At 45.4% G+C, this 18,428-nt stretch overlaps 1 protein-coding gene across 5 annotated transcripts in view; it reads right to left on the reverse strand.

The window, feature by feature from the left end:
- WIPI2 (WD repeat domain, phosphoinositide interacting 2) overlaps nucleotides 1-17,210 on the reverse strand; it is a 33,283-nt gene extending 16,073 nt beyond the window's left edge. Inside the window, exons 1-3 of one of the 5 annotated variants that reach the window (XM_036826072.1) lie at nucleotides 16,959-17,210; nucleotides 14,671-14,724; nucleotides 10,728-10,810 (exon numbers count right to left, since the gene is read on the reverse strand). In XM_036826072.1, the coding sequence (XP_036681967.1) occupies nucleotides 10,728-10,810; nucleotides 14,671-14,724; nucleotides 16,959-17,032 (211 nt within the window). In that variant the 5' untranslated portion in view covers nucleotides 17,033-17,210. The remainder of the gene's footprint in view (nucleotides 1-10,727; nucleotides 10,811-14,670; nucleotides 14,725-16,958) is intronic. The other 4 variants (XM_036826076.1, XM_036826073.1, XM_036826075.1 and 1 more) reach the window with 4 other exon arrangements.
- Between the last annotated feature and the right edge of the window lie 1,218 nt (nucleotides 17,211-18,428).

The following is an 18,428-nucleotide window of genomic DNA, read 5'->3' on the forward strand; positions in this document are numbered from 1 at the left end:
TGGTATCAGTCATCTCAATATGGGTTTGACAGCCCAACGTGCTCAGCACAGGGCCCAACTACTGGGTGTCAGCCAAGAGCCATAGCCAAAGTGACGCGACTCACATTTGTGGGAAACAATTAAGATATCGCTATTACATAGACTGGAATAGGCAATAAAATCAAGTGCATGATTCCCAGCTCTTTACAGTAGTTTAATCATAGCTGCTTTTACACAAATGAGAATCACTTCTCTTGCCTGCGGCTACAAGCTAACCTTCCTTCAAAAAGAACCACACAAGCCGGAAGCTGGTCTGCCTGGCAGCGTCTCAGGGGAGCTGCCTACCCCTTCCAGGATCTGACCCTGGACTGAAGGGCACAACCATGTGTGACCTCCAGCACAGGGGGACGCGGCCTCGGCCTGTTTTCATCGGCTGATTCGACTCCAGCACCTGCACAGGCAGTGTTCCAACATCAGGCCGACCCGACTCGGGAGAGACCAACCGCCACCCAGAACAGCGACGATGTGCAGTAAAGATAACCTCCCTCGGGCCCAGATCCTCACCTTCTCCCGTCAGCCCCTTTCCCGCAGGAAGCCGACGGGGAGACCTAAGCGCAACCTGAGCAGGACCCGTGGGCCGGGAGGGGCTGGGCCCGTGGGCGGGAGGGGCAGGGTCCGGGGCCGGGAGGGGCACGGAGGGCCAGGGCGGGCCGTCTCCACAGCCACGCTTGCTCCCACGAGGCTCAGGCCCATCCTGCCCGGCGTCTCACCCTTCAGGCTCCCACCTCCGAGTCACCTCACTCTCTCAAGATCTGACGACAGTTTGGAGGCACATGGCCCTGATGGATCGCACCCTGAACGTCTCACGCAGCGCTGTCCTGTCATCCCTGGGAACCCGGACGCCGGCTCAGCGGTGGTGACCCTCCCACCCCCGCCCAGGCCCAGCTTCCAAGGACAGGAGTGTGTCTGCCTGGGCACACTGCCCCCTATCGGGTCTGACGCTGGCTGGCACACTGAATCTGGTAACACGGACGCCGTCCGGAGACCCCGGCAGATTCTGATGGGGAGGCAGAACAAAATGTGACAGGGAGGTGAGTGAGGAAGTGGACAAAGAACTCTGGCAGCTGGCAGGAGGAGCCGTGTAACGAGGAGATGCAGAGATGGGGGAGGGATGGATGGTCACGTGTGGGACACGTACGGCCAAAGAAAGTGCCTGTCTTGAGATCAATGAGCAACTAGAGGCACTGATGGAGAGATAGACAACGCAGTAGAGACAGGGTGACGTCTGAGCAACTGGAAGGCATGAGACCCAGCAGGACTGGTTCCAACAGACAGGCACCCCCCTTTTCCGCATTTGAAAGGGGGGAGAGGAGAAGATGGCACAGATCGGGGTGAGGGGGGCGGTCATCTGAGGGAGGAAATACTAGGGAGTTCCACGCTGAAAGCATCCGTTTCTCCTTGAGGCATGCGAGCGGTCGTCAGCTCTGAGGGGCACAGAGGCTGGAGGTCTAATGAGGGAGGCCAGTATGAACAATCCCCTCACAGGGTAAGCAAACAGTTCTTAGAGAAATGTCGGCTCATGAGCAGGCACCGTCAGTCTCCCGCTGAGGCTGCGGCAATCAATTAAAATTCAACCAGTCAGAGGAAAATCATATCAATGCAAGCGATGCAGAAGCAGCACGAGAATGTTCACTGCCTATTCACAGTAAAAACTCAGAAACCTAAGGATCAGAAGAAACTTCTTCAGTCAATAAAGGACTCCTGTGAAAAATGTCACAGCTAGCACCACACTTCATGGTGGACTTAATACTGAACTCTCTTCCTTTTAAGACTGGAACCAGGGCAGGGCTGCCCCCCTCCTCACTCCGGGCTGGAAGCTGGCAGACGGCCACAGGCAGGAAGACACCAAAGGCACAGGGACCAGAAAGGAAGGCAGCAAACTACTACTCTGCAAGCTCATGGACCCTACTAAGCAACTATTAAAAGTAATGAATGAATTTAGCAAAGTCACAGGACACAAGGTTAGAATACAAGAATCAACCATATTTTTATACACTCTTAGAAAACAACTGGGAAGCAAAATGAAGAAATTCCATTTACAACACTCTCAAAAACCAAAACATCAGGACAAAATTTAACAAAAGATGTAAGACCTCCATACCAAAACCCACAGAATATTACTAAGAGAAATTAAGGAAGAGCTTCATAAATGGAGAGATATACCACGTTCACAGACTGGAATACTCAACATTATATGTTAAGATACCAATTCTCACCCAACTGACATCTAGGTCCAACGCAACCCCAATCACAATCCCAGCAGACTTTTTTTGTAGACACTGACAAGCTGATTTTAAAGTCAGAAAGGCAAAGGATCTAGAATATCCAAGGCTATCTTGAAAAAGAACAAAGTTGGAGGGCTTACACATCACGTGACTTCAAACCTCAGTATACAAACAAAGTGACAGGAAACAAGACAGTATGTTTCCGACATAAAGACTAACAAACAGACCAACAGAAGAGAATGAAGAGCAGGGACAGACTCACACTTACAGGACTGTTTTTAGGCACCAGAGCAGTTCAGTGAGGGAAGAACAATCTTTTCGACAAATGGTGGAGCAGGAATTCCTAAGGAGAAGCTTAACGTGACTCATAGCTCATACCACACACCAGAATTAATCTGAGAAGGAACCACTGAGCTAAACATAAAAGCTGAAACTATGAAGCTTTCAAAGAAAACACAGGAAAAGATCTTCATGACTTGACAGTAGGCAAAGGTTTCTTAGGACAGAAAAGGCAAAAATCGTAAATGAAAAAAATAAATCAGACTTCATCAAAATTTAAAATATTTGCTCAAAAGACAAGTCAAGCCACAGACTGGGAAAAAATATTTACAGAACGTATGTGACAAAGGTCTGGTATCCAGAATATCTAAAGAACTCTGACAACTCGACAATAAAAAGACAAAACAATCAAATTTTAAAAGGGACGAAAGATCTGAACAGATATTTCACAAACGATACACAGAGGGCCAACAAGGACATCAATGTGTCCAACATCATTAGCCATTGGGGGAATTTAAACTAAAACCACAATGAGATATTATTAGACACACATCAGAACGCCCACAATGAAAAAGCCCGATATCGCCAAGTGCTGGTGAGAACGCAGAGCCACCAGACCGTCACACAGCGCTGGTGGAAATGCACAACGGACAGCCACTAGGAGGACCTGAGAGCTTCCTGTAAAACGAAACACAGGTTCCACTCCTATTTACCTAAGACAAATGAAAACATGTGTCCACAAAAAGATTTCTACAAGAATGTTCACAGCAGCTTTATTCGTAGTAAATAAGTAAGAGCTAAAAACTGGAAAAAGCCCAGATTCCCCTCAACAGGAGAATGAATATACAGTCAGTAGTATATTCATATATTGGACAACGGAGATGCAACAATATGGACAAACCTCAAAAACATTCCTCTGAGCAAAAGAAACCTTACTAAGAGGGCATATGCTGCATTTATATGATGCAGAACAGGCGAAACTAACTGCCTGCCTCTTGGCAGGTGGAAGGGAGCTGGGAGTAATGGGGGAAGGGGAATGAGGGAACTTTCTGGAGTGACGGTAAACCTTGATAGGAGTTCAGGTTACACAGATGTCTGTGCATTTGTCAGAACACAGAATGTTGACTTAAGATCTGTGCATTCCACTGTATGTAAATATTACCTCAAAAGGAAAAAATGAAAACAACGCTAGTTACTAATATTCATGGTATGGTATTTCAGGGAATGTGTACTGATGTCTGCAAGGTACTTAGAAATGCAGACACAAAAAATAGGAGGGATGGATGGATGGATAGATGGACAGATGGACGGAGAGATGGGTAAGTATGGTAAAGTGCTAACAATAGACTCTAAATGCTGGGTACATGGGTACTGGCTGTAAAATACTTTCAACTTTTCTGTGTGTTTGAAAATTTCCATTAATAAAATGGTGGAAAAAGAAAAGGGATGTATCGTTCATTTGCTTAAACCAGGTGTAGAGAAAGTAAAGAAAATGGGTTTAGGGTGTTGCCATCCAACTATAAGTTTGAAATTTCTTTGTTTAACCTTTAATGGAAACAGGCAGAAGAGACTCCTTTTAGAATTTTAACAACAGGGGAAGTGTGGTGGGGAGGCAGCAAAGCTGTTTTCAGCTGCAAACATTCATAAAAGAGAACATTATAATGAACCTCCATAGACCTGCATCACCTGGATTTCACAAATGTTATCTTTCTGCCATTTAGCTTCCGCTATCTTTTTCTTTGCTGAAGTTTCAGAGAGGCGCGTCATCTTGACATTTCACTCCTAAATACTTCAGTAAGCCCCTCTAAATAGATCAAGACATAGAAAAAATGTCTTTTCCAGCTCATGAGTAAAGTGGAAAATTTCTTACATCAAAATCAATTGCAAGTAGACAAGTATTTAACGTAAAACACAAACCCAAAGAACCAGACGATGACACGAGAGACTATTCATGCACCCCCGGAACAGGGAGAGCCTTCCTAGTACTCAGAAGCCTTACGAGAAGAGAGGGATACATCTGAATATACAGAAAGTCAAGACGTCAGAATGGCAAGGAGACCATAAGCAAGGTTAAAGAGCAAACAACCCAGAAGAAAGAAATATCAGCAACCCACACCAAATGGCTAATTTGCTTTAAATCTGTAAGAGACAATCCAACAGAAGAGCAGGCAAAGGGGGAAAAAAAGCAATCAAGAAAAAAAAAAAGCAAATGACTACCAGCAATTCCACTCCTACAGTCTCTATCTACTCAAAGAGAAATGAAAACACACGTCCACACGATAACACAAACATGCACAGCAGCACTATTTACAACAGCCAAAAAGGGGAAACAACCCAAGTGTCCACTGACAAAACACAGAATGTCCACACGCTGTAACAGCAATGAGCAACAAAAAGAAAAGAAGTGCTCATCCACGCTCCAACATGGGTGAACCCTGAGAACATTCCAAGTGAAGGAAGCCACTCACCCGTGATTCCATTTATCTGAAACGTCCAGAGCAGCGAATGGACAGTGGGAGAAAGGAGGTTAGTGGTGGCCAAGGGCTGAGGGGTTGGGGGTGGGATGCAGTCGCCCTGCTAATGGACTGAGGGGCTCTTTGGGGAGTGATACAAATGTTTTAAAATTAGCTTAAGGTAGGCTGCACAACTCAGTAAATATACTGGAACCCACTGAATTGTACACTTTAAACAGGTGATTTTTATGGCGTCCAAATTACATCTCAAAAAAGCTATTAAAAAAAAAAACCCACATGGGCAGATAACTGAATGGATTTGAATTCTGGCCAATATATTGAGATCTGATGTATGAAGGACAGCGCAGCAGGGCCCTGAAACATCAAGCTGTGCTCCTATGAGCACGTGAGTGATAGAGGGCCCTTCACCGTGATCCCCTCCAAGACCACGCGGCCCTGGACCTGGGAACACACAGAGGCTTCCAGGGGTCTCTCAAACTGCCGAAATCATACACTAAATATTGGGTTTTCTCTGGGAAATACCTGCAACTTCCAGCAGATGTCCAAAGGAGATAGGAACCAGAGAACAGCTGAGGCTGCCTGCAAGAGGCAGATGAACCGCCGGTCACCCAGGAGTTACCGCATTTTTGTCACTACTTAAGTAAAAAACAACCAACAGGATTCACCTCAGAGACCCTTTAAGCCCGAGGAAGCAATGTGCTTAGATCTTTTCAGGAATACACCTTCATAAAGCAACCCGCTTTTACACATTGCTAGTGGTTTAGGTTTGTTATTCTTCTGCTGCATTGTTTCCAGCTCTTTCACGTTTTTACGTTACACCTCACTCCCAAGAGAACGTTTAAACACAAGCACCCACAGAACACACAGACGCCGAGCGGTCCCTTTCCACCGCACCGAGGCGCGCACAGCTCAGCGCTCCGAGAAATACCAGCGCACAGGAATCAGGCTGGTAACTGAGGAGCAGCGCGCCCAAGTGAAAAGATGCAGGGCGGTCGCACGCAGGGCGACCACGGAGAAAGCCTGAGCGCAAACCCCAGCGGCCTCCGGCGTCTAAGGCCTTTGCTTCCACGGCCCTTCGATGTGGCCTCGGCCACAGTTTCTGCCACACTTTCTTCCTAGAGAGTGCCTATCTAAAATTTAATTTAAGAAACTACTTCATTTAAGAAAGAATGTTGTTGGGACTTCCATGGTGGCGCAGTGGTTAAGAATCCGCCTGCCAATGCAGGGCACACAGGTTCCAGCCCTGGTCTGGGAAGATCCCACATGCCACGGAGTAAGTAAGCCCGTGCGTCACAACTACTGAGCCTGCGCTCTAGAGCCCGCGTGCCACAACTACTGAAGCCCGCGCGCCTAGAGCCCGTGCTGTGCAACAAGAGAAGCCACCGCAATGAGAAGCCCACGCACCACCACGAAGAGTAGCCCCCGCTTGCCGCAACTAGAGAAAGCCCCTGTGCAGCAACGAAGAACCAACACAGCCAAAAATAAAAGAAAAAAGAAAGAATGTTGTTTTGCTTCTGCTGGTGCTGTTCAGAGCTGGCGATGATAAAACTTCCCATGGTGGGAAGAGGGGAGGGACAAAGCCATGAACTAACACGGCACACTCTCCAACCAGGCGTGTCTGCGGACGCCCGGGGCTCTGAAGAGACGCAAGTGTACAGCCCACCCGATCTTCCATCACAACAGACTCAAGCAGAGAGGCTACTGGATTTCTCCCCTGGAAGATCCATTCGTGTAAATCTCACTGAGGTGAATGTTCCAGCCAGCGCAAGGTCTGCCGAATCAGAACCTAGCCGGCCAGCCTGCTTATGCTGAGTTTCAGAACTAAATGCTTTGTGAGGTATGATTTCCTAGCTCAGAAGCATAAAATGCAAAGATGACACACGATGTAGAATCTGAAAAGGCCAACTTTTCCTTCTGAACTTCTGTGATATTTTATAAGTAATAAAACTACAACCTTTATTTATAGTGCCTAACAGGGTAGGATTTCGTTTCAGTAATGTTTCAGGGAAGAGAGACCACATATTTGCACTTGTAAGGACACACAGAGAGGGAAAGAGAATGATAAAACAAACAGGGCACACACAGGGGGCAAAGCACACGTGGGAGTTCCTGCTACTTTCCTTACGTTTGAAACTATAATACAGAGAGTTGAAAAACAAAAATCTTCCAGTGCTGCTGGGCAAAGATTTTTGTTTGTTAAGTAAACGAGACAGAACAAATAGCTGTCAATCTTGCTTCTCCCAAGACCAGCTCTGGCTCATTCTTTCTGTACCAGCAGCAGTGACCGACAGCAAAGACCTGACGTTACAAGGGACAGTCAAGAGTCACGAAGGGGCAAGCCAACTGAGCCGGGCTGAATATGGAGGCGTTAAGTACTACTCTGCTAGAATCTACATGTAGGAAAATACCGGAAAGTGATCTTAACTCAGTAGCTAACCTGTTTTCTAAGAGATGTTCTTCTATCTACTTAATGATGTTCTAGGGGCAAAAGAATTTCGCAGCTTCGGTGTCACGTGCTAACCATGAAAGAGCTCTCTGCCCATTCCCACCTATTTTAAGGGCCGAAGCTCACTAACAACAACAAAGAAATCTATATACTACCTCAACATGCTGGTCAGTAAACACCCACTCTTTCATGATGCTATCAAGGCATCACATTTTGTTCCATCAAAAACCTCTGAAAAATGAGGCACCAAAACCCACTTAATAAACTTCAAGGAAACAAATTAGTCACTGAACTGATTCAAACTGAGAAGGTGTCAAGACAAGGTTTTGGTATTCTGATACCCTACCTAAGCACTGGGTCTCCATTCTGTGGTTGTCAAACCAGTTGACCCTAATCACCAAAGCAACAATTTAACAGCACGGTTCAGGCGCTCATGGGCATGTAGATTTAATAAATGTTTCAGTCATACATAAAAGCCCAATGGAATCTTGTTTCCAGAGATCAGGCGACCCTTCTTTGAAGGAATTCCCTACAGGAAACAATCCTATGTGCGATCAAGTGAAGGCAGCCAATTTGGGGATTCCAGAAGCACCCTCTTGAGATAAGCAAGCACCGTAGTTCAGAGAGATTTTATCACCCAGATCACCCCTTCCAGCTACACGCTAGGAGAAAGGCTTTTTTAGAAGATTTAGTACGCATCAGGAGGCAAGTCTGAGGACAAAAAAGGAGTAAACTCTAAGGCAGGAGCCGTGAGTTAGGGACACTTACTTTAAGAATCCCGCTTCCAGCCATCTCCCCGTAAAGGGCCCGGGTGCTGGCCTTCAGGGGCAGCGACAAACAGGGGGCTTGGTGGGGAATGTCAGACACCATCTGCTGATGGAGGTGAGGGACACCAGAGGGCGGACCTGGAGAGGGGAGGCCAAGGCCTGGAGGGAGCCTGGCGAGCCTCTGAGCCCCAGTGGGCCACAAGAACTCTGCAACCGCACGTACTGGGCACAAAGAAAGGACTTTTCTCCTGGGTCCTCACCTCATGTTAATGCAGGAAGGGTGGGGGGCGGTATTGACATCTGTGTTCGCTCCACACTGTGTCCCCAGCCTAACATCCGACACAAATGTATTTCCTTGTTCTTTGTCTGCCTCCATTTAAACATAAGTGTCATGAGAGCAGAAACTTTCTCACCACTGTGTCTCCACAGCCAGAACAGGGCTGGCACATAGCAGGTCCTCAATAAATGTTTATGGAGTGAATGGAACCAGAAATGAATATGAGATGTCTCTTCATATCAACTCACTGAAACTCTCCCTTCTTAAGAGATATTAACAGGCAAAGGAGAATTCCAAAATGGAACACCAAACCACAGTGAAAGCAAAGTTCATAAGAGTGGAACATTCAGGAAGGAGATACTGGCATCATTAATAAGGAGAAAACTCAATCCCCCCAAACTGCATGCTCATGTAGATAATTAAAATGATAAATATTAAATCTCTCCTTGAATCCATACCCCAGTGTGACTAATTACAAGAATACTGACCTCCTCAATCCTCCGTAACAAGAATTCTTAATTAGATCACGCCACAGGAAGGCTTCAGGGCTATCATTATGTACAGAGAAAATATTTACAAACCACGTATATGACAAAGGACTAGTATCTAGAATATATAAAGAACTCTCAAAACTCAACATTAAAAAACTCCAAGTAATCCAATTAAAAAGTGGTCCAAAACATGAACAGACATTTCACTGAAGAGAATGGCAAATAAGCACATGAAAAAATGTTCAACATCATTAGCCATTAGGGAATTACAAAGTAAAACCACGAGATAGCACTGCACACATCCATAAGAACGGCTAAAGGAAAAAACACTGCTAACACCAAATGCTGGCAAGGATTCTGAGGAACTGGCTCACTCATACACTACTGGGGGGGATGTAAAATGGTACAGCCACCCTGTAAAACAGTTCAGCACTTAAAAAAGACAAAGACAGAACACCACACATACAACCCAGCAACTACACTTAGACATTAATCCCAGAAGTGAAAAGTTACATCCACACAAAACCCCATACACAGCAGCTATATTTTTAACAGCCCAAATCTGTAATCAGCCCAGATGTGCTTCGCTGGGTGAGGGTCAAACAGCTGGGCTGCGTCCGCACGTGCAACCAGCTTTAGCAACAGAAAAGACGGCGCTACTGACACCCGGCAACTTGGGTGAACTTCCAGGGAAAGATGCTGAGCGAAAACAGCCAATCTCAAAAGGTTACATACTTCTATTTATGTAACATTTGTGAAAAAACAATATTCTGGAACCAGAGAACAGATCAGTGGCTGCCAGGGATTAGGGACGGTGGGGTGGCAGTGGGGGAGGGGAGGCAGGTGTGGTTACAAGGGCAACAGGAAGGACCCTGCGGTGTCAGACGGCCCAGTGTCTTCACTGTGGTGGACGCGGGAAGCTAGATGGGTGTTCGGACTGTACAGAACTTCACACACACAGGCGGCCTACATCCATGTAGCCTTCCCGGCTGTGATACTGTACTGCACTTCTGCGAAACGTTACCACTGGGGAAACTGGGAGAAGGGTACTGCTTCTTACAACTACAGCAATGAAAAAAAAAGATGTATGTGCAGAGAGTCAAAGCTTTCCATCCCATTCTCACTGTGGGAGGGTCTGTACCTACTACTTACTATTTATTCAGCAAGTACTCTCGCTCGCTCTCTCACACACACACACACGAAAAACAAAGAAACTGAGGTCCATGAAGCGATCTATGTAAAGTCACAGTAGGTGACTTAGCAAGGTATCGAAGCTCACGGCCCTCCTGCAACCCCACAGGTATCTGACACACAGCCACTCAAACACCATAAAATGCCAAATGGAGAAAATAAATCACTCCTAGGGGGATGTAAACTTTTCAAATTCTGGAAGCCCTCTATGACAGAAATCTAAGTGGTTTAAATGGCATTAAAAAAGGGGAGAAATTATAGAATAATGCGTATAGTATGGTATCATGTATTGGAAATGGCAACCCATGAAGTATTTCCACATGTACATTTATAAGTATGCAAATGCACAGAAAAAGATCTGGGAGAACACATAATCGTTCAGTCATAGCCATCACCTCTCAGTAAGACTAAGGTGAAAGAAGATTATTAGTCAAGGGGTATTTGGATTTTAACCATAATGTGTGAATTTAAGAATGCAACCTAATTCAAGTATAACTTGTCTATTTTAAGAAGGGGGAAAAATAAAGCAAACACTTACTGCATTCATAGATCTGTTCCAGTTTATCCACAGAAGAAAGGGAGAAAAATTTATAACCGGATTTACTACCAACAGCTAGAGACCTGCAAAAAAGCCAAATTCAGAAATAAGAGCTGATACGTGTAGGCAGTGATAACGCACAAACTAGCTCCATGTTACCAAACAGTCACCATCATCTCTACCCATAATTAGCACAAATAAGTTCATGTAGTTTGTACCAGGTGAGCGGTGGCAGAGCAGAAAAGAGAGTGGCGCGGAAGATGCCACACCTCACAGCCAGGAAAAGGTGAATGTCAATAAAATAAAGATAGACAATGTTCTTATTGAAAAAACTTTAAAGTTTGACATACAAATAAAAGTAATCAGCCCTAAATTAATGATCCCCTCAAAACACAGTGTGGTTTCTCAGGTGATCTGATATACATGCCTGGTATACGGGAGAGTCCAAAAGTTAGGATAACATTGTAAATATTAAACAAAGATATTTACACCTTTGGTGGATGATGGCGTCTTTCTGCACTGCAGTAAGGCCGTAACAAATGCAGCTCAGTCACTTACATTATGCTATGGCTCAGCAGTAGGATGGAAATCAAACAGACTAAAGAGCTAACTCATGGCAAGACTACATAACATAGTTGGCCTTGTGTGTAAGATTCCATATTCATCACCCAACACTGCTGCTTTTGCTAAGAGGCTTGGAGGGAACTCTGAGCTCTCCAGATCCCTAGCGCAGGAGAGCTGTGACGCTAAATGAAGTGTTTCCTCATAGAAGATTACTACTGTCCAGAACATAACTGACCGAGGGGGGGAGTAAAAAGAAGCAAGCACGGCTTTCAGAAACAGAGAGGATAGATAATAAAGCAAGAAGTGGTGGGACGTGCAAAGAATCCGATCCTGGGATCATTCTGGTATTTAATGTCTGGGAGAACAAGTGGAAACAGAAGGTAAACCAGAAGCCTAGAAATAATGAAGACTGACATTTCATATGATGAGTACGTGTACGCCAAGATAAAAAATTAGGGCTATTTTAAAGCCCATTTCATCTATTAGAAGCTTGAGCTTTCCAACCTCTTTCACACTTACGTAGAAGAAATACATTCCAAGAACAGAGCTGCTATAAGCACTACTAAACACTGAAATTGCAACTGGTTCATCCTAGAAGTATAAACAGAAATGGAACTCCTACCAGTTAATATAATTTTTCTCTAAAAAAATGCTTCACTATATTGAATTAATCACATCAGTGAAGTAATTAGGCATTGTTACCTGTAAATTTTTTGAAAAGCAATAAGGAGCTAACAAAAACACAAGAATATCCAAGAAAGCTAAAAATAAAACAAAATCTCAACAATTCATAACTTCTGGAAAATTGATGTTCAGGAAAATGTTTTCCAGATAACTAAGGGTTGCTATTTTAAGCACCAAAACCTTATATCCCACCATTTCTGATTTAAATAAAAGTCGCCCTCATACAGTTTTCCGTATGGGACGGCAAATCCTCACCATGTGACTGGACTCACGTCGTGAAACAACTTTACTATCATAACCAAGCGGCGCTCTCAGACCCTAACAAGGAGCTGAGGGTGCTGTGCGCCTACGTCAAGCAGCAGTCTGCCGTGCTGGGCTATAAAATACCCTCCACCTTCTGTTTTGCTGACGGCTGTCACAGCTCCCCAAGCATCCTGCTAGCATTAGCAGCCCCTCCCGCTTTCAAATTTGTTGACTTGGAAACCAAGCTTATTAGTTTTATATATAAAATAAGCTTAGAGAGGGCTTTTTCTACAGGCAAAATTAATGAGTTGAATTAATTAATGAGGACCTGGATTTTGATACACTCAGGATTTTGGCTGTGCTCCAAACGGGCAGAATTTGTTAAAACTGATCAAGTATTAGCTCTCTGATATTCTTCCAGATATCCAGAAACTGATTTAGGATATTAAATACCTTTGCTAGAGTTTTAATCGCATGGCTTCCTACTTGCGCACCCCAATCAGCAGGAAATGTAAGCAAAAATACACCAAGTATTTTTTGATATGTACATGTGGTATAGTGTGAGCATATACTTTATCAATAAAGGCAGACATTTTTGAAGGATGATATGAAATACAAATAGGTTTGATATTTACATCTCAAATATCAACGGTCAGGTTCACACACCCCTCTTTGGAGATTCTGCTTTTGATAACATCGCATGACTTGCCTGACCATATGATGTATTAAATGGGAGAAGTACAGTAACACATAAGCATGAGATTTCCCCTAATAAATAATCTCACTCCCCATTAAGTGTTTATATGGTAAGGTTTGTTTTTTTGTTTTTTAAGGTAATGAGATCTTTTATTGACAAAGGGAAAACCCAGCAATAACAGAAAAAAGCATATATTTACTTAATCCCCCACTTCACTACCATACCCCTGCCTTCAACTGTGCGTGGCATCAAAATCCAGAGACCCTGCTGTACCCTCTGGAGACAAGGCCCAAGTCCTGCACCAGGTAGGAACAGTGACTGCTTCTGAAACATACTCTGGGCCAGTCCTCTTGATCTTCGCCACACGCGACTTCGCTCCACTGCAGAGCTCCCGAGACCGCCCATCCTGAGCCTTTGGGGGATTCGTGGTTTCAAGTAGGTTGGTTCTCTGCTTTCCCCACTAGCAATGGAGGATCCACTTTCCTTTACCACTTGCTGGCTTCCAAAATTTTGTTGCCAGTGTCTCCCCGTTCTATGGGTTTAAGCCTTTTTAAGTATCTTTTTGATATTTCATTGACTGACATTTTATTAGGGTTCTGAGAGGGAGCCAAAATAAATGCTTGTGTTTAATCCACCATCTTTAACTGCAAGTCTCTGTCACTGAATTTAAACTTGAGTGCTCAGTATCTAAAAGACAGTGATTTCCATTAAAAAACAAAAAAAATTTTTAAGAAAATTTTATAAATGTTAAAAACATTTTAACAGAAAAAAAATCATTTTCTTAACTCCCTTTTTTTTACCCTCTTACCCATGATCAGCCCATTAATGTTCTCCCTTTTCATTATCTTCATCAAAGAGCCATACTCGAGGATAGGGTGAAGTGGAAACAGTCGCACCCATAAAAAGGAAGCCACCTGAACTGCTGCTGAGACCTGGCCGGCCCTGGGGCCCTACTCAGTAAGCTCATGGCCATCCCAGACCTCCACCTGGACATCCCTAAGGCCTTTCAAACTCAGTAATATCCAAAGCAGAGTTCACCTTTCTCCCTAAACTGAATCCCCCTCTGATCTTTCTCCCATAATGTGCTGTCACTGCGCATCTAGAATCTGGGCTGGAGACTTGGGAGTAACCTTAACTCCTCCCTTAAGTGCATCATGCACGTCCCATGGGTCACACCAAGTCCTGATGGCTCACCAGTCTCCTTTCTACTGGCCACTGCCGCTGGACAAGACCCTCCCCCGTGACTGCCCTGCTTCCTCAAAACACATCCTCCACACGGCAGGCAGAACAACCTAGAACTTTAAGGTGGAAGAATCCTTACTTCCAAGCCCCTCGATTTACTGATGAGGGAAAAGGAGAGAAGTGACCTTCCAGGACAGTTGCTGTAACCTTAGAAGAAACCCGGTGCAAGAAAGCAATCAGTTCAGACCAATGCCTTACTGTCTCTATGCCCATAACTTTTCGACACTAACAACATCAATGTTACAAACAGAAGACTTCAGAAGTCAAGTCCCTGACCTTATTCTACTTCTTTTAGAAATGTAGTTTCTATACGATGTAGACATTGCCCAATCAATGACTTCCACAAGCTGAGTGGGGTCCCCTGCAAGTACTTAAGTCCCTGATATTTCTGTTGAAGGTCCAAGTGATACTCTGCACTTCCATTAGTTTCTTAACTTCGATATCAAAAAACCAAAAATTCCTCAAGATAAGCCTTCCAAAGTGTTACTTTCAGAAACCAGGATTGGAACTAACCAGCCAGGAAGGAGACGACGGGGACCAGCTTTTCTTGATGCCTTTTTCCCAATTCTAGTTAAAAAAACAAACAAACAAAAACAAACGGTAAAAACAAAACAAAACAAAAAAACCCCAAATAAAACATTCACACTTTTAGAATAAGAATCACAGAAAAAAAATACTACAGTATTTGAAACCATATTACCAGGAAAAACAGAAAGACAGAACAGATATAGTTTGTTATGAAAGGAACACTGTTGTTCAAGCATTACTGTATAACGTAGAATATATATTCTATTAAGTGAAACGGCTTCCAGATTTTCTCACTGAATACTGTGAATGTGGATCCAATATTCTTTGCCTTGTGAAAAACTGTGTTCCTCTATCAAAGTAAATGCTGGAGATGGACAAGGGAGGGAAAGGAGTGAACTGTCAAGCCTCTCCCCAGAACTTCTGTATTTCTTTCAGGTGTAGATTTAAAACAAATTAGTCACTTTAATCAATAAACTTTTAGTATAATCCTAACTTACTATTCCTTACAATTTATGCTCATACTATATCAAGGTCTCTTTAGCAAGTCAAAATTATGACACACAAATCTTGTCTTGAACTAATAACTTCAGGACTCACGGAGGAGTGGGAAAGCACGATTTCCAAGTACAAAAAGACCTTATTTCAGGCCAGAGTGACGTTCTTCTATTATATAGGGAAAGTGGTATTTGAATGCCATTTAAAATAAGAGCAAAAGAGAATGCTTTCTCATATTTGATTTCCTTTCAATATAAATGATGAGCAATGAAAAACTTAAAGAATGGTAGAAAATGTTTCAGAAATTCTCTAATTTATACAAGACATAAAAAGCCATAAAGCTACCATTCTCACTGGTCTCAAAATACTAAGGGCTTAAAAACGGATCACAGTTGGTTTGCAAATGTCCTCTTGCCTACTTGGATTAGTAAAACATAGTTCATCTCAGTTATAACCTCCTGCAACAGGTGGTCCAAATTGTTTTTGTTGGACTGGCTTTCGGTCATACAGAACGCTAGTATTCGGTAGTTTTCACCTTTAAAGATTGCTACGGTCTGCTTTCTACATTCACTGTCCTCCAGATCCTACTCTGGAGGTAGAAACAACAGCATGGCAGATTGGAAAGGACACTGGAAGACAATTCAGGAGAGCTGCCCCCACTCCACTGTCAACTGAGGCTAAGATCCAGGCTCTGCTCTGAACCTTCCTCAACTTCGGTTTCCTCTCCCTGTAGTTGGAGGAGGTGATCTGCTCCCTTCCAAGTCCCAGCAGAGGCCCACTGTGGGGCTGTCTGCACTACTTCCCCAACTTTGGAAGGTGCTATCGAGCACCCACTGCACGCCACTGACTTGGTGGCTTGCCATTCTACAACTGACTTTTAATTTTTTAAAAGATCTCATGTTCTACTTTGCTGATTCCATTCAGCCAGGAACAACTCAACCTACTACTTGGTACGAAGCCAATGACCCACTCCTCCACCCCTCTTACATCACTTCCTCTTACTCACTTCCCAAGATGGCTTTCCTCCCTTCCAGTCCCACAACTTATCCTTCCTTCTCCAGAAACCTCATCTAGTAACTATCCTCACACGTTCATATAAAGGTTCATATAAACGTTCACTAAACCCATATGGGTTGGGACAAACAGCGTTCCAAATCCAAGGGCTGGCATCATGGGCCTCTCCTCCCCTATAAGGATGGCCCATGCCCCCGAAGCACCGAGACCTCTCGGGGGGGTTTCTCTGTCACATCCCCCTTGGCTCAGTTTCTCCCCAGGTCAGAGACCACGTTTACTGCTAAGTTTGTTTCTTGCTCGAGAAGGACATCAAAGTTACCTGTCAAAAAGAACAGCGAGACGGGAAGAAAAGGAAATCAAAGGGACCCTAAGATGACGAGGAGATGAGGAGAAGGGCCTGAAGAGAGAAAAGACTGGAGCAAGAGAGCTGAGGAACGGGAGGGAGGCGGGTTATAGGGGAGAAACCCACCCCCACCGCTCCAGAGGCGGCCGAGACAACAGGTCAGGCCACAAAGTTCTGCCCCAACTTTGTGAGAAGCGAGGTCCGAAAAAACAAAGCCTTCCCGTGGTGGGTAAAATACCTCCCCTACCTCCATCGCTTTCCCGGCTCAGAGATCGCAGCTCCAGGGCAGAGCCTGGAGGGTCCCCAGGGAGGGCGCCCCTCCCTCCCTGCACGCGCCGGGCCCGCCCCGAGGATGCCTCCGCCCTCCCCGGCCCCCGCCCCGCGGCCCCCGGCTCCGACCCCGGCCCACGCCCGTCCTTACGTGACGTCCTGGTTGAAGTTGGCGAAGAGCAGCTGGCTGGCGCCAGCCTCGCCACTCTGACTCGCCAGGTTCATGGTGGGCGCGCGGCGGGTGGGCCCGGCCCGGGGCTCGCGCGCGGGAGGGCAGGTCGGGGTGAGCTCAGGGTCGGCGCCGGGCCCCGCTCGCCGCCACTCGCCACTCGGATATCAACCGCCGCCTCATCCCGACCCCGCTCTTGTTTATGCTCCAGAGCCGGGCTGCCAGGCGCGCCTGCGCGGCCCCGCCTCCTCGGCGCACGGCCTCCCATGGCGCAGGCGTACTGCGGAGGTCCGCCCCTTCACCTCCGGCCTGGCCCCGGGTTCCGGTCGAACACGCGCACGCGTGGGGACGCGCGGGGTCGCGATGGGCTGGCCTTGCGGGCGGGTCAGGGGCCGCGCAAGCGCGTTGTAAAGAGTAGGCGTTCCGTGCCCCCCGCCCCCATCTTTTTATTAATATTAAAAGGGCCGGCCGCGTGCCAATCATTGTGCCAGATACGTGCGTTCTTATTTAGTGCTTGTAGCAATGCTTTGTAGGGAATGTTGCATTCCTATTTTATGAATTTGAGAACTGAGGCTCAGAAATATTAACTTATTTGCTAAGTGTTAGATCTGAGACTGGGAACCCCGTTGTTTCTCCAAGGCCCACGCGTTTTGGGTCTCTGGGGAGGATTCTATTTTACACGTATTCATTCATTCAGTAATATTTAGGGAGTGCCTTCCATGTGAGCTAAACAGGCCTCCTCCTTTCCTTCAGCGAAGTTACAGTGGGAAAGGTAAACACAATTACAAAGCCGGGGTTCAATGAAAGCACGTAATGAGGTCGCTTAACCTAGACTTAAGGGACAGGGACTGTGCAGCCCGTAAGGCTTCCTGGACGAGATGAGGCCTGAAGTTTGAGTAGCAGGTAACCGACCTCAGGAACGGAAGCGTTCTGTATGTCCAAGGTCCACGGATGACAGTGTGACCTGGCCAAAGAACTCTATGGTGTGTGTCTGAGCTTGGAGTGAGACGGTACACATGACACAAGATTTGGCTTGAGAAACAGGAGGTGTCCGGATTAGGCTGGGTGTTAAGGGACTTCCCTGGTGGTCCAATGACTAAGGCTTCACCTTCCAGTGCAAGGGGGTGCTGGTTCCATCCCTGGCGGGGGAGCTAAGGTCCCACATGCCTCCTGACCAAAAAACCAAAAAAAAAAAAAAAAAAAAAAAAAAAAAAAAAGAAGCAGTATTGTAACAAATTCAATAAAGACTTTAAAAATGGTCAAAAAACCCCCCCAAGAAAACAATCTTAAAAAAAAAGGTACATTAGGCAAGAGACTGATCTTTGTACCAAGAGCAACATGCCACCATTGAAAATACAGAATGGTGTGATCAAGTTTGTTAATTCTAGCCACGGAGTCAAGAAGGCATTGAAAGTCACTGAGGAAAGTAGATCAACTATACTTCAATTTAAA

This window comes from Balaenoptera musculus, chromosome 15 (assembly GCF_009873245.2).
Source record: "Balaenoptera musculus isolate JJ_BM4_2016_0621 chromosome 15, mBalMus1.pri.v3, whole genome shotgun sequence".
Lineage (NCBI taxonomy): Eukaryota > Metazoa > Chordata > Mammalia > Artiodactyla > Balaenopteridae > Balaenoptera > Balaenoptera musculus.